This window comes from Lineus longissimus, chromosome 8 (assembly GCF_910592395.1).
Source record: "Lineus longissimus chromosome 8, tnLinLong1.2, whole genome shotgun sequence".
In the NCBI taxonomy this organism is placed as follows: Eukaryota; Metazoa; Nemertea; class Pilidiophora; order Heteronemertea; family Lineidae; genus Lineus; species Lineus longissimus.
In genome coordinates this window covers 13343602-13360450 of record NC_088315.1, presented here as the reverse complement: position 1 = coordinate 13360450, position 16849 = coordinate 13343602, and the positions used below count along the sequence as shown (strand labels likewise).

At 43.1% G+C, this 16849-nt stretch overlaps 1 protein-coding gene across 8 annotated transcripts in view; it reads right to left on the bottom strand.

Annotated features, from left to right (window-relative positions):
- Window positions 1-16849, bottom strand: part of LOC135493048 (tetraspanin-18B-like) — a 228892-nt gene that overhangs the window by 9908 nt on the left and 202135 nt on the right. For 7 of the 8 annotated variants that reach the window (XM_064779892.1, XM_064779890.1, XM_064779884.1 and 4 more), the window contains one exon: window positions 5337-5420. The exons of the other annotated variant lie outside the window; for it this stretch is intronic. In XM_064779892.1, coding sequence (XP_064635962.1) covers window positions 5337-5420 — 84 coding nt within the window. The remainder of the gene's footprint in view (window positions 1-5336; window positions 5421-16849) is intronic. 8 annotated transcript variants of the gene reach the window in all.

The following is a 16849-nucleotide window of genomic DNA, read 5'->3' as shown; positions in this document are numbered from 1 at the left end:
ATTGCAATCTTCAAACTCAGTGATTGATGCTAATGAATACAAGATTGCAAGTGTCCAGTGGCAGTAAATCTACTAAATGTTACTTATATCCTCATCAGTTTTAATCTCGGATTGTCAACGTTTACCTCCAGTGGGTACAGTTTTGTAATGGGTCTGTTGGTTTTGCCAGTGTTTTGCCAGTGCGCGTTCTAATCTCGGCGGAATGCACAAGTCCATCATTGCCCTTGTTTAGGCTTTCAACAATGGCAAGTTGCCACTTGAGGCGAGGAAGTTGATCATTGTCAACCATGACGATATCTCCAGTGCGAATGCGCAACATGACCACACAACGTATTTGTATCCTTGACAGTTGTTCGATGATGGGTATGTCCACAGAGGAGGTATCCTAATCTCGAAGATATAGCGGTGGGGCCTTTGCCGCGAACTATACGATCTCCAACGATTGAATAGTAATAATCCGCGCCGACAAGAACTGATATCTCGAATGGATTGACCGTATTGACAGGGTGTGCCAGTTGTAATCCTCTGAGGTGTGGTAAATCCGCGATGCGTTCATCGATATAATTCCTGAGAGGCGTCGTTATTTTCGGGACAACTAGAGCGCGTATATGGACTGTCGATCCACAGGTCGTATGTACTGCAACCGTAACGGCATTTAGGCGTTTCATTCCCGTTGAGTTTGCGCCTAACGTCGAAATGTTCACCATCTCCGTATCCAAGGTTTCGTTGAGTTGAAATCCTAGTTTCGTGGCGGCCTCTGCTGTGATGAAGCTTTTCTGCGAGCCATCATCGAAAAGAAGTGCGGCACTGGTTTTGTGTTCGCTTCTGGTGGAAGAAATGTCTGCTACTGCAGTTTTCAGTAGCACAGCTGATATCTGGTTGATGTGATTAACTGCAGTGTCATCGGGCGGTAAGACACATGATAGTTCTTTGGTGTCCGAATTGTTAGTGGCTGATAGGTTTGGACCTCGTCCGGCATATCCAGTGGCCTGAGGTTTAGACCCACGCTGTTTGAACTGTGATTTCGAATCACGCGTGAAAAACGATGCTGTAGCCATGCTTTCGTTGAGTGTGTGCATCGTATCATTGGTCTCGGCAACGTCCATCGCCTCGATCTCCTTTGCCAGTGCCTCACGTAGTGACCTTAGAGTAAAGTCAGCTGTCTCGTTACTCCGGGTGAGCTGCTTCCTAGTATTGGGCGGGATTTTATCTAATAGCATTGGGACTAATAAGTCCCCATAAGAGTCTTCCGTTTTGTTGAGGGATTGTAGTCCTCTGACATAAGTTTCAATCTTGTCGACGAATGTTCTTAGTCCACGAATATCCTCCGACGGTCTGGGCAGCTCCCAGAAGGCGCGCATAAGGGCACTGATCACCTTATGTTTTTCCCCGTAACGTTTCCTCAGCAACTCCATGGCATGGGCGTAGTTAGCATCTGTTGAACTCAGTCCGGCAATGATGTCGGCGGCTTCTCCAAACAGTTGGGCTCGGAGGTACTGCAATTTCTGGACGTTGTCAAGGTTTGTATTGTTGTGGATCACGGCGGCGAAGACATCGTTGAAGGTTTGCCACTGTAAGATGTCTCCCGAAAATGTTGGTAATGTCAGCTTTGTTAGCTGTACATTCTTCGTTCTTGGTGCGAACGTTGGCGCTGTTGGACTAGGTGGGACTGGTGGCTGAGGTTCAGGTGCAGGCTTTAGTGTCAGATGATCCGACAGTCGTTGTTCAATCCGTTTGAACGTTGCAGCCTTTCCCTCAAGTTCTGAGTTATAGTCATCGTACTCAACGATCACATCGGCGACGTGGTCGTCCTCGGTTTGCAGCAGGAGTTCTGCATCCAACTTCTTGATCGTTTTCCTTTTGGTTTCTAGGATTTGGAGTTTGGCGTGTAACTCGTCTGGGTCTTCTGGTGTGATCATAGCTCGATCCATTGCTTTTAGGGTGACCAAAATCTTATCAATTGCGGTGATAGTTTTGGTGGCTTGGCCCCTGTGGGCCGCTCGTGAGGCCTTTATCCGGTCGGCCATCGTGAATGTAATGTATCTTGGTCACGGCACCAACAATGTAGTGGGTTACATTGAGGTAACAGGTTCGTGAGAAACAACTCTTAAACAACTTGGTTAATCTAAGACTAAATTGAATCTGCTTTATTATCCACAAACATATCATATATGGGTTACAAATATGTACAGGATGAATGCAATTACTCTGATTGGTTCAGAGAAAGGGATTAAAATCAGGAATGGTAATTAAGTCGTTTCATTGACTGCAAGAGGGAGGAGCTTAGCGGCAAGCTGAAAGTGGTATAAACAAGCATGGTTACATACATAATTAGCTGGCGGCGACACTTTTCAAGGTCACAGAGGTCGAATGTACTGTAAATTGGCCATTTTGGGGAAATTGTAATTGCTTGGACCTACATCAAACTTAACACTACATGACACAATACCATGCTCTTTATCCATCTTTCCTCCACATGAGGTGAGCACAATGGCCCTGGCCATTTCATTTATTGAAGCCACCTGTTGGCCAAACTAGTAAGCAAGCTGGACCAAAATTTAGTCTCCAAGGTATTATAATATATGTACAAAATTCAAGTCAATAGCTCCAGTAGCTACCAAACGTGCCATCATCGACCAAATTACGCTATTTGACCTCTGTGACCTCGAAAAAAAATTAGGTCAAATCAAAATGACAAAGAGTGATTACGAGAATCGACTGGAGCTCTGATGTTGGATGTCCCGACCATGCATGCATGTCATCACTGTTATACTGATATAGAGTAGGCTATAGTATAACATATGAAAAAACATAGTTACAAGACAGCCCTATAGTCGGATTCATAAGTAAATGTCACTGCCCTTTTGGGCCGCTGTGCAAAAACTACTGGGCTGATTTCTTCAAAGTTTGGTTTTTCTTGAATCTAATTTCAGGACCCAAGAGGATTTTCATATTTCAGTAACCATGGTTACGAAATAATTTTTTTGTATGTATTGGTGTACATTGACGAAGTGTATTGATTTTGACATTTTCTCCTCTGTACTGCTTATTTCTGGATGCATTTTGCTGAAATGTTAAGTTTAATTTTTTTTCGTGTGTATCTTTTAAGCTGCCAAGTTTCATTTAGAACTATGAATCAAAAAAAATCAGGGCCCTCCAGATTCTCCCAAAATGGCCAAAGGGCTCCAAAGTTGACAATTTTTTTCTTTATAATTTGTAAATCTCTTACCTGGAAATTGTGTTGGGTCCCGAAATTAGATTCAAGAAAAACCAAACTTTGAAGAAATCGGCCCAATAGTTTTTGCACAGCGACCCAAAAGGGCAGTGTCAGTGACATTTACTTATGAATCCGACTATAGGCCTAACTGTAAAAGCACTGATGACAGCTGTGCTACACTTTCATCATTATCATCATCTACTTTAAGCAACTAGCTCAGATGACCTTTCTTGGGGCAGTGATCGGTAATGGTGAACTCCTTCCGACACAACAGGCAAATGTTTACATTCGTGTCTCCGTATATCATGGATTCATGTGTATACTAACACCGTTGTTGTGTTGACACACTGACAGACTCTGACTGTGTACATTTCTACAGCGACGAAAAACGATCACAAAAATGGTTCTTTTTAAGCACTCGTGACATGTTTACAAAAATTAAAGCAAGTGTTTTTAGTAGAGGTTTACCTAATGAGTAGCGTCTGGGTGATTATTAACCATTAACTTGTGTTTAAAAGCCCACATTGTAACGAAAGGTTCCGGCTTGACGCTAATCGCCCAGCCGCCACCTAGTTATATGAAACGAAATTAATCTATTTAATATCGAAACCTCTATATCAGGCCGACCTCTAAAACTTCATTTCAAACTTCAATCTGCTGGAATAAAGAAAATGAGCTTTTTTAACCTTGACCTACTTATACCTGAATAGTAGGTCACACTGACCTAAATCTGTGTCAACATGTAGAGATGCCCAATAGGCGTCTACATATCAAATTTAGAGAGTCTGTGACCAATAGCAAAAAAACGTGCCATGATCAAAGAAATTTTAGAGTTCGACCTCTTTGACCTTGAAATGAAGGTCAAATCAAAAACCTGTGTGATAAGTGATGTACCTTTATTAGATACACCCACCATAAAATTTTCATTGCTCTAGCTTTAACCATAAGCTTCAAAATGACACAAATAGGTTTTCAAAGAGCGCCCCCTATATGGCAGACCAGCAGTCAAATTGCGCTGAGTTTCATTCTGAAGGAAGGTCTTGCCTAGGGGTACCCACACACCAAGTATGAACTTTCTGGGTCAAGCGGTTAAGAAACGTGCTACGATTTTGTCAAAAGTTAACGACGGACGACGACGACGACGACGGACGCCAGACGCCGCGGTATCATATAAGCTCACCTGACAGGTGAGCTAAAAATGTAAGGTAACACTGCAACCGGATTGCATCCTGACTGGCTTTTCGGTGAGGGTGCTGTCAAATAATTTCAATGAGACATTGCTTTACCTACTGAAGGGTTAAATGTCACCAGAAATATACATGTCATGTTGATTTCTATCTGCGATATTTCGGATAAGGTATAAACATGAATACACCATGTACTACAACACCAATGCACCACTCCTATAACCGCAAACCGAATCAAAAACGAAAATAATACAGGAGGGTTAGGTGTTTGAGCATGGACTGTATGACATTGGGCATATAAGTGGTTGTCAGTCACTGTCACATAGAGAGCAAACGTTGGAAGGACTAGGGTTGTTGTTGGGTACCCTATTATTTCTTCACTCTGTATGCAGGTTAAGACGGAAAAGTGGCCATATTCTTTGTTATTTAGGGTAGACAAGTCCACAGTTTAATGCAATTTATGTGTAATTATGAGAGTTACATAGTACTTAATCTAACTGGCATGGTTTCAGTCGCACAAAGCGCTTCACAATATTTGCACTAGCTATCGGCATGTACATTCATGATTCAAACTCTACTCTCTGGGAATATTACATGTCCGAGCTGGGGCTATACAGGGCCTAAAAATCATAGATTCCCATCTCTGCCTGATTCATATAGGTATCAATTTACTCCTGAGTGGAGAGTAGCAAGTAGGGTTAAGTGCTTTGCTCAAGGACACAAATACGAAACAGCAGTGATCCTCCTAAAAGGTTGCGAAATCTGTTCAAGCATTTGATTACGCCTCTTGTTAATTATGTTGTAAACACTCGACTAAAGCCACCCATCGTATCCGCAAAAAATTACTGCAAGGGGAGAACAGCCCAGATGATAGATAACATGTACATGGGTAATAACTTATCCTTCATGTCATGGTTTACTATTACTCCTACCTCAAATCCTGCAATGCCAGATCCTACGCAGAGGAGCATTATTGTGTGCTTGTCAAACCATTCGCCTAAACCTTTCCGGCATCCCTAAAGAAGGAAAGAAAACTCCATTGATGATTATTATCCATTATAGACTGGTTTGATTTTCAAAAAAGATAACTTCATGAGCCATTTTTGAGCAAAAGCAAACGAACAAGTGATTCTAAATCAGAATTTCGTATTGAATATAAATATTTCGTTTATGAGCTTGAAATGTTACTGTCAGAATAGAGACTCTTCAAACAATGATTATGTATTTGAGTGTTAAATGATTAACCTCCAAATTTTCGATGTTAACAGTCCATCTTGATCAAGGAGTGACATAGTCTTGTTCTAGGAACGAGGCTAGGTCCGAGGCTTGAGTCGTCTAGGTCCCCCCGCCTCCTTGCGGAGCAGCGCTTGGTAGGCCTTGGGAAGCTCCCATCCATCGTTTGGTTCAGCTTGGATTTATGAAGTTGTATGCGCACTGCTCCTTGATCTTCCAGTGGAGTTTTTGACTCCTGGTCAATGATCTCGATGGAATCAATCACATGCTTATTGGTCACAACATGTCCTGATTGAATTGGTGTTGGCTCAGGGCCGCTTTATAGTCCTGCCGGTCAAGGGACTTTTGGTCTTCATCAGTTCGTTTACCCAAGCTGAACCAAAACGATGGATGGGAGCTTCCTAAGGTCCACGTACCGCTGCTCCGCAAGGAGGCCGGGGACCAACAATTTGTGGGATAGTTCTTTAACACTCAAATACTTCGTCACTGTTTGAAGAATCTCCAATCTGACTGGATTACTACATGACAGATGGACCTCTTCAACGATATTCGAAATATTCCTAATTAGGTCTGTAATTAATATGATTAAAGTTAAAGGTAAATTAGGGCAAGTTTCAAATTTTTACATAAATTTTGTCATTAGATCAGTTCTATGTTGATGTGCAAACGGATTTCAAAAATCATTGTGCAGGGCCCATAATAATGTTATCAGTGCAATGCCCTAGTGAGAGGGCAGCGCCTTTATGTTTGGAGAAACCTATTGGCCTCTCAATAAGTCCTTCCGAGCTGCTTACCCTGGGCAATTTAGTGGAACCCCCAAACCTTGATGATGATACAGTTCATAAGTTCTGTAACACGTTTAACCCAGGGCAAGCAAGGGGAACTCCTTTGATAGTCCCCTAACCCAAACCCTGAACCATCATTACCCTTCCTTTTCATGATATTGGCAAGACTGCCAAGAGGTGGTAGGCACTGGTGGCTTCCTTGAGACAATTGCATGTGGTCGTACCTGGGCAAACAATTCATGGAGTCAGTGGTCAGGTTTTTCCCCCACCAATATGTTGCCGAATGGTAAATGCATTAAAACGTGGTTGGAATGGGTTTAGGCAGGCCAAGATACTGAAAGACACTTGACTATTTAGGAACACCAGACTGATGACCAGAGAACCTCAGGAACTAAGAACCTTCTTCATATCTGGGAGCATAAAATGCCTGTTAGCGAATACTGATTATTCTTTAGGAACAAGAGGCCCAAGGGCCTGGCGCTCAGCTGAGTTGTTGCTGCGTTGTTCGTATATATTACATTACTCGTCAAACTCTACTAAACTAAGGACTCAAAGCCTGAGGATATTAGCTTCTGGATGTGTAACAGTGAATTACGGTAGACTGGCGCAATCTACTTCAAGCAAGCTCCACCCTTGCAATGTGTGCGCAAACAGATAACCTAACCTATATTGGACCATCAATTCTACACACAGCAACATGATTCATCCTCAGCTGTTACCATGATGATGATGATGATGATCCTTTTCGCAAATTGGTCGTCTTCTGTCTTTCTTCCATACTTTAGTGCCACCGGATGTAGTCTGCCCTTGTGGAGGGAGCCTTTCAGCACAGGACACAAGAATCCATGCGAATTGAATCACATGGAGAGACTAGCCCAATCACCCGCTTTTGGCTGGGTAGAAATGGGTAAATCTCGCAGACTGGACCTTAAACTCTACTGCCGACGTGTGAGGCCGGTCTGACAGATGAGCAAGTAGGGTCCACCTAATGCAGAAGGCACCAGTTTCCCTAACTAAAAGGGTAACATTAACAAAATGCCCTACCCAACTCTATTATTGCCTAAAGGCCTGTGTACACTAGTAAAATATTAGCAACATTTTTACAACATTTCCAGTTGCAACAAATGTTGCAAAAATGTTGCGTAGTGTGTACAGAGCAAAACGCGTCTTACATTTACAACATGTTGTAAATTGTTGTAAAATTGTTGTAAAATTGTTGCAAATTAAATGCAATGCAATTCTTTGTTGCATGTTGTAAAAATGTTGCAAACTCTTCAGCCAATCAGAAATAGGATTTGCGTAATGTGATCTACCTGAAGTCATGTGACTTGAACAAGAAGCAGGTATAGCAACTCTCAAGTGAGTGTCTTGCTTCGTAGGGTGATGAAACCTTTTCTAGAAGTTTCATCCATTCGCAGGAAGTTTTTGTATGACGGCTTGTCAGTCAGCCGCAACTCCTTTAACAGGCAGTGGTATGCCCCATGATCCACCCTCATTTTGATCCAGGGCCTGGTCCATATTCTCTTTGGTTATTTCGCCGCCTCTTCCATCTCTCAACAATGACAGCTAAAATTGCTGCAGAAGCACTCAAAACACATCTTCTCTCCTTGGAATCATCCATTTTCCCTCCAAAATACCTATTTCCCTTTGTTTCCACTAAAAAGTTTGCAACAATTTACCAACATGTTGTAAAAATGTTGCTTATTTGTTGCAATTTTGTTGCTAGTGTACACAGGGCCTTGAAGGGCTTGTTGCAAAATTGTTGTAAAAATGTTGCTAATATTTTACTAGTGTACACCCTGCTTAAGTCAAGTGAAACTCTTACAAACCTTAGCAGAATGCCACCATTGAAATGTTGATAGCAAGTAAAAACTTTACACAGATAGACTTGATTTTTTTAACCAACTGCCACATGCGGTTTTCTTTATTTAGTCAATTTTGAGGTAAGTATTACAGAATGAAATACTTGAATACTAAAATTGAATGGCTCTTCTGATGATTGCACTGGTGAACACCGAAGTCGATGGGATGTGCAAAGTCATAGCTCGATCCTCTCTCTTGGTCATCTGTGATGTGGTCACCAAATATGTTCAAATGCAGCTGCAGTAGTGCAGATCATTCCTGCAAAACATGATGAGGAGATAACATTTTAATTTTGATAGATAGCTAAGCTAGCCAAGTTTTATATCAAATACAAGGCCAACAACAACTGATAAGGCGCTAGGGCCGAATGATCAAGGAAGTTCATTGAGAATACATTGTGATAAGAGTGATGAATCGGCCCCGTTTGAAGCATTGCGCTATGTACAGTGTGCATGTGTCAGTGTGTATCAGCTATCGCATTTACTGTTTGTTGACATTTCAAATCGCCGGAGTGGATCCTCAATTACACTGTTTATGTACATTGGCAACCTTACCCGATGATATCAGAACGATGTTTATTATTGTCTTGTTTATTCACATTAGTTCTGCTATGTGACAAGAGTTATTGAGTAATCCATGATTTAAAGCCGGACTTTGACATCGTTTCTCAGACCAAGCTGCATTTCGCAGATCGTTTTTCAACGATCGTCGACGAACTATTTCAAATTAATCACATCCAATTAAACAATCCAAGCCTTCCCTAATGTCATCAACATGCAATAACACAAGCAGCCAAATATTATCGCCTGTGAAATTGTGGATTTAATGAGAACTTACCTCCGAATTGACAGAACGCGATCTATTCCATAGCATGGTCTCCTTACGTCTGAACTGCGCAGACTCCGAGACGTGACGTTCGCTGCGCATGGGATAACTCGCGCGAAATTTAAAATGCTCTTCTTGGGGGGTGCTCACTAAATTGCGCCAGTAACACCACCTGGTGAGAAATTCATGAACCACGCCTATTGATAATGAAAGAGAAAGCTTTGCTCTATAAGATTAGATTTGATTCATGATCCCCAACTTGAAGAATTAGGAGAAATCAGCTGCTGGCAAAGTTTTTGGAAAATTTCGCTCGGTGCCACCTAGTGGCCAAACCGCTCATCCTGCCGGACCCACATTTGGTCTATTCAGGAGTCCTGAAGGGTCTCAATGCCTCAGAGGGAAAATCTATCGCCTATCCACCATAGTTTTGAAACGTGCCTGTTTAACGGACAGACAGACAGACAGACAGACAGACCCTCCTACCCGCCCGACGGACGGACTTTGTCAGCTGAGCTAAAAATAGTTTTTTATTCAGCAGATACATAATGTTAGTATTTCCTGAATGATTATTACCTCTACTGTTCAGAAATGATTTTTTAAAAGTAATTTGCGTGGATATTTAATTTATGCTACTTAGCATAATTATATTTACATAGAAATTACTCATCCTAGTTGATTTTTCTCTGCTGTTTTCTTCAAAGTTTCTGATTGTTTATGATCATGTCTGCAAAATGTGGAAAGGAGAACACCACTGTCCTTCCAAAGAATTATTTATCACTGGTTGTGTGGACAACGTTTCGTGACGAAAAACACCGAAAATCATCAAAAATGCACTATAACGAATTCTGAACTTGTTATCCAATGTTTCGAATGTTATATTCATTAGAATCAATGATAATAATGTTTTGACACCTAAAGGAACTGAGCTACCCCCACCTCATTCTAGTGGCCATATTGGGAACCAAATTCTTCAATATGGTATGCGTCATGGCAACTGTCCCGGCACAACCTCTTGCGGCATGGTTGACAACCATAAACTGTCTCTACCCTCCTTACATTTGGTCTTCCAAGGCAGCAAAAGCGACATCTACTTGCTTTCAGTATACCCATCCTGACCATGTTGACAGACTTGTGATCCCTTCGCAGGTGGATGGCTGGCCGATCAATCAGTGGTTGGGGTCCTGGTAGTTTGTGGCAGGTGAAATCACCTACCAGGACATGGATGACTTCAATCTTGAATCCCTCAGCTGATAGGCAGTGAATCTTTTTTGCTGGCATTGACCACCACCGTTTGGATTTCTGATCAATGGCATACGACTGTAAGTAATGGTCGTGCTCGTCGATTGCGTCCATGTTTGCATTATAATCTTTTACATGGTGGTGCAGGGTTTTGATGCCTTTCACCATTGCGATTTTTTCTGGTGACAGTTGTAGTGTACTGAGAGCTGTTCATAATTGGCGCCTTGTATCTTGTTGTCCCTACTGCGGCTGCGCAGTAATAATAAAGTTGTAACATGATGGCTGACTGGCGAGTTCGGTCGAGTCTGTTCACGGTCCATCTAAAACCGATTTATCCGGCACTCAAAGGCGTCCCTGCCGAGTTCTAGCCCTCCGGATAATACATTGGCGACGAGTACGACCAGGTGAGAACCTAAGATGACAGACAATCTTGAAATAAACGCTGTCAAGGCTTTTGATATGAGCGGTGATCCAAACACGCTGGGTACAAAATGGCTAAAATGGCGCCGTGGATTTCAATACTACGTAGATGCGAAGGCGATTACAGCCGATGCCCGCAAGTGTTCGTTGCTTCTCCACTGTGCGGGGGAGGCAGTCCAAGATCTTTTTGAGACCCTTACAGACCCTGGCCCAGCCGTTACGGTGGATGCTGACGGCCGTGCTGTAGCTGATCGGGCTACCAACTATGAGAAGGCATTACGTACACTAAATGCACACTTCGTACACAAGGTTAACAAACCATACGAAAGACATGTGTTTCGGGCTATGTAGCAGGAAGCAGACGAAACTGTGGATCAATTCGTGGCAAGGCTGCGTAGACAGGCACAGTTTTGTAACTTTACTAACGTTGATGCGGATATTCGGGATCAGGTTATCGATAAATGTAAGTCATCCGAACTTCGTAGGAAACTCCTAGAAAAAGTTGATCTGACTCTAAAGCAAGCACAGGACTTGGCAAGAGCTCTAGAAGCGGTCGATTACCAAATGAAGTCAATGGACCTAGGCACTAGTGAAAAAGCTGACTCAGGTGCAAGCGCTAGTGCTGACTCTGTAAATCGTGTTTCACACTCGTCCAAGAGGGGGAGTGCCAGTGGCGGCAAGCCCAAGCATGATTACAGAGGGCCCAAAGGTGGTCCAAAAGGGCAGAAGAAAGGCAAATGTTATCGTTGTGGCAACGAAGGTCACTTTGGTAAAGATGATTGTTGTCCTGCTAAAAATGTAGAATGTCGCAAATGTGAAAAGATGGGACATTTCGCCAAGGTTTGCAGAACAAAGCAAGGCCACAAGAAGCAGTATCACGTGACTGAGTCCAAACGGGATTCAGCTGACGAGGAGCTGTATTCGATATATTCTCAAAGATTGACCTCAGCCATGCATACCAACAGTTGGAATTGACGGAGAATTTGAGGGAACTCTGTACTATAAATACGCATCAGGGATTATATAGATACAGAAAACTACCATTCGGGATTAAATCAGCGCCCTCTATATTCCAATCCGTGATTGATAGAATCCTAGGAAACCAGAAGGGTGTGGCAAGCATTCTCGATGACATTCTCATTGGGACCAAGATTCCCGAGCACGTGGATAGCCTGGACACAGTGCTAAAGCAGTTGGCAGATCACAATGTGGTTGCCAAAAGACCTAAATGCAAATTCAAAGTTACAGAAGTGTCCTACTTTGGACATATGATAAACGCTGAAGGTCGCGCATGCATGAAAGACAAGGTTGATGCAATTCTGTATGCGAGAAAACCGGAGAATGTATCCGAACTGCGTACATTTCTAGGGATCGTGGGGTATTATGGGTCGTTCATACCCAATATGTCGACCAAGTTCGCCCCGCTATACAGGTTGTTGCGCAATGATACTCCCTGGCAGTGGTCTCATGAGTGTGATGAGGCGCTGCAAAGTGTTAAAGACGAACTGACTAGTGATCGTATCTTTGTTCATTACGACCCTGCTAAGCCTCTCATCTTAGCTACCGATGCTTCGCCCACAGGAGTTGGAGCTTTGATTTCGCACCGCATGGAAGATGGATCCGAGAGACCGATAGCTTTTGCGTCGCGATCATTGACCGATAGCGAGCGTAATTATGCGCAAATTGAAAAAGAGGGACTTGGAATCATTTATGGAGTTAAGAAATTCCATAAATATTTGTATGGCAGAAAATTCGAGTTGATTACAGATCATGAGCCGTTGACTACCATATTTGGACCAAAGACTGGGGTACCGACCCTAGCTGCGCTCAGATTGCAGAGATGGGCTCTGATACTAATGGCCTATGACTATACCATACATTACCGTCGATCAAAGGATCATGCAAATGCTGATATGTTGTCGCGCTTCCCAGTAGATGACTGTCAAACGGCTACTGAGTTGAAAATCAACTATTTCAGTATGGTTGATGAACTACCAGTTTCTGCGGAGGACATTAGTGAGCAAACTAGGAAAGATCCGATCTTGTCACGTGTGTATCACTATGTCATGCATGGATGGCCAGACCAAGGGAAAGATCCGGACATAGTCGAGTATTGGAAACGTCGAGATGAACTTTCCGCGAACCAAGGCTGTCTGCTATGGGGAATTCACGTGGTGATTCCGCCTAAGTTCCGTAGTCGCTTGTTAAAGGAGCTACATCATGAACATTTTGGGATGGTTCGCATGAAAGCGATGGCAAGAAGTTATCTATGGTATCCTGGTATCGATGTGGATATCAAAGTGCTGGTTAAATCCTGTGACGCGTGTCTTGCTTTCCGAAGCAACCCAGGACCAGTACAATTGATTCCATGGCCATACCCAACCAAGTTTTGGGAACGTGTGCATATTGACTTTGGATACCTTGAACAGTTGAACTATTTGCTGCTAGTTGATGCTCATAGCAAATGGGTTGAGATTGAACTGATGTATCAGAACACCACTGCTGAGAAAACCGTTGATGTCTTACGCAGTTGGTTCGCGCGCTTCGGTCTACCAATAGAATGCATTTCTGATAACGGCCCTCAATTCATATCGCAGGTGTTCGAAGATTTCTGTAGCAGAAATGGGATTAAGCACACACTCTCACCCCCATACCACCCTCAGACAAACGGGGCTGCTGAGAACATTGTCAAGGAAGCAAAGAAGGCTTTCAAGAAACATTACTATGCAGAATGGAAGGGTTCAGAACCCAAATTGTCGGCAAAGCAACGCGTCGATGATTTTCTTCTTACATACCGCAGTACACCGCATTGTACAACGGGTCAGTCGCCCGCTGACCTAGTTCTGAAACGTGGACTTAGAACCCGTTTTTCTATCCTCAGACCAGACTTTAACAAGTCTGTGACTCAGAAGCAACAGAAGATGGTGGACATTCATGATCAACGTGGAGTGAAAATGCGTACATTCAGTCAAAACGAGGTCGTGCGCGTTAAGAATACGAGGGGAGGAGGAAATGTGAAATGGCTCCCTGGTAAAGTGGTGAAAGTGCTTTGACCACAGTCATATGTCGTTCGCGTTGGATCTCGCAACCGCTATGTTCATGTTGATCATTTGCAGAAAAGTGGCAAAACTGAACCTGCAAGGTTAGAGTCTGAAGGACCGCCGCCCGCTCCTATTGTGGAAGTTGTGTCACCCGATCCTGTGGACACTCCTACTCCGGGTTCTTCTGTTGGTAGTGCATTGGCACCGGTATCTAACCCCAATGGGTTAAACGAGCGTTCTGAGGTTGGTGGAACTTCTCCAAGATACCCAAGACGAGCAAACCGGAAAGGACCAGACAGACTGATTGAAAGTCATGGGTGAGAGTAGTGACACTCACTAACAGTCGATGGGTTAGCTATGATCATGTGTGTTTTCAGAGTTTGTTGATAATCACTGTGTAAGTTGGGACATTGGGCATCTTACAGTTCTGATTGTGTGTTGTTTTGCCTAGTGTTCATTACAGGATTCATCACATGATTTACTACTTGTGATTTACTATTTTTGTGATTATCATTGCATTGTACTATCTTGGTAAAATCAAGCTATTTGAGCTACAGGGGTTTTGATCTCCTAGGTGATTATGTTGGTAACAGTTTTGAAACTGAGGATCATAGCCTCTGTTAGTAGTCATGTGTTGTATGTGTTTTACCTAGGTATGTTTGGGGTATTTGGTTTTGATACGTTTATAAAGAACACTGTACTAAGTTCCAGGTACAAGGTAATTTCAAGAGACTTTAGAGATACCATTGAGTACGGTAATTTGAGACAACGATGTGAGCATTGGTTGGACTGATGTATGCTTGTAGTAGGTCTTTAGGAGGGAGGAATGTAGTGTACTGAGAGCTGTTCATAATTGGCGCCTTGTATCTTGTTGTCCCTACTGCGGGTGCGCAGTAATAATAAAGTTGTTACATGATGGCTGACTTGCGAGTTCGGTCGAGTCTGTTCACGGTCCATCTAAAACCGATTTATCCGGCACTCAAAGGCGTCCCTGCCGAGTTCTAGCCCTCCGGATAATACAACAGTGTCATTGCCTCTAGCAGAATGACAGTTGGATGCAAAGGTTTAATACAAATTTTGTGTCATACCACAAGCTGCACGTGAGGTTATTCTCTTCCTCGACATAACCATGATATTCACCCTTGACCATATGATCTCGAAATCTTTTGACATTCAGTTGTGCAGGATATCCTCTTCTATTTGTTCTAAGTGTCCCACACCCATAAACATCTACTTCCTTCAAATACCTTTAGTAATTGATAGGAGGTAAATAAATAATCCATGTACACCACATGATTGTTAAAGACCAAACGTTGTGCCAAGTCCTTCAATATCCGACTAGAAAGACCTTCCTCTGGGACACCCCTAGCTCCTGTGTATATCTGGAAAGCATATAGATAGGCACAGCACGAGCACCCTAGCTCCCATATCTTTGTGTCCCTCTTTATTGGCTTTTGTGGCATGTACTGTTTGCATGGGTTATGTCCTTTCCCTTTTACCATGTGCTCATTGACGGCAACATTTTGTCCCAGGTTGAAATGCTCTGCAAATGAATGTGACAAGGAAGTGAGCACAGGCCTGATCTTGAACAGCTTATCATGGTTCGGATCATCCCTTGGAAGGGCAGTCTCATTGTTCACTAAATGAAGTGAGCTCCACAGCTGCCAAAATCTGGTTTTGGTAAAAACTTTTTTTTACTGCGGGCACCTCCACAACCCACACAGACGAAAAGTAGTCATTCACTTCAGGTACTCTGTGAATCCCCATCATGAAGGCCCCGATTTCATCACATGTGGTGTCAGTCCAATTTGCCATACCAGCCTGGAGGGCATATCTATTCGTTCCCAATATAACTGTATAAACGAGAGCGTCCGGCCACATCTGTTCAAAGAATTCAAAGTACGAATTGGGGGGGGGGGGGGGGGGGGGCTCAGTGGGACCATGATGTTGTCCCAAAAATATTGGATAATCAACATCGAGGTCTTCATCCATTGGACCCGAGACTGGTATATAGTCCTGTGCCCTTCTTCTTACATTTCTCTGGCATGCCTGGGGCCTTTGGGGAGTTGAGGGTCATCACTGTCGTCTTGGGGTGGATCCGAATCACTACTGTCCCTCCCAGATGAAGGGTCAAAATCAGAGCCAGACACATCAATGATTGTGTTATCTACTACTGGCGTATCACTACCACCATCAGAGTCATCAAAATCACTGTCAGAACCATCAAAGTTGGGATCATTACTGAGTTCTCCGTCCGTAGGGAGGTCCATGAATATTTTCGTTACACTTCCTTCAAGGACAAAAGATTTGTCTTGCCATAATTGGATGATAATTACTCAAAATAGCATCGCAAAGCGAGCACAACCCCTCAGCCTATTATGGTTGAAGGTGTGATAATGGTGAAGTTGGCTTAGTGGAGTGGCTAGTTTGCATATGGGAATTAAAATTGTGGAAACTTTTTATGAGGTGTGAGCGTGGCGGCCATAGTGAATTTCGAATCACGCTGATTTTCGAAAGGAACCTTCCCCTTACAAAACTGCATTAGGCCTACACCCACTAAAAATTGATTCCATCCTCCAAGCCGTTCTCCTCGAAATTGACGGAAACCGATTTCAAGAATGTTGCCCTGGTAACCATATTGAGAATCGGAACGAGCCCATTTTCAAAGGAACATTGCTCTAGTCACCCTAAACGTACATACCAAGAAGAGGCCCAAGGGCCTGGCGCTCAGCTGAGTTAATATCATTAATTTCTTCCCTGTGTTTAGTTGATTATGCATGAAAATGGCATGCTCCAGGGTATTTGATATCCTTTTACGTTTACTACGGTACCAATGTTTTTGGTTGACATAATTATGCCACTGTTCATTCCTCAATCTTGACCATAATTCGGGTGAAATCATCGTATGAAAATATTTACCGAAACATGAAGTTTATGCCATGAATGAGCATACTCATTGTCATAGCCTCGTTTACAAGTACGAAGTATTTTCCCGGGAATATTCAAAACTGCTTGGCTCCTTGCCAGTTAAATAACATG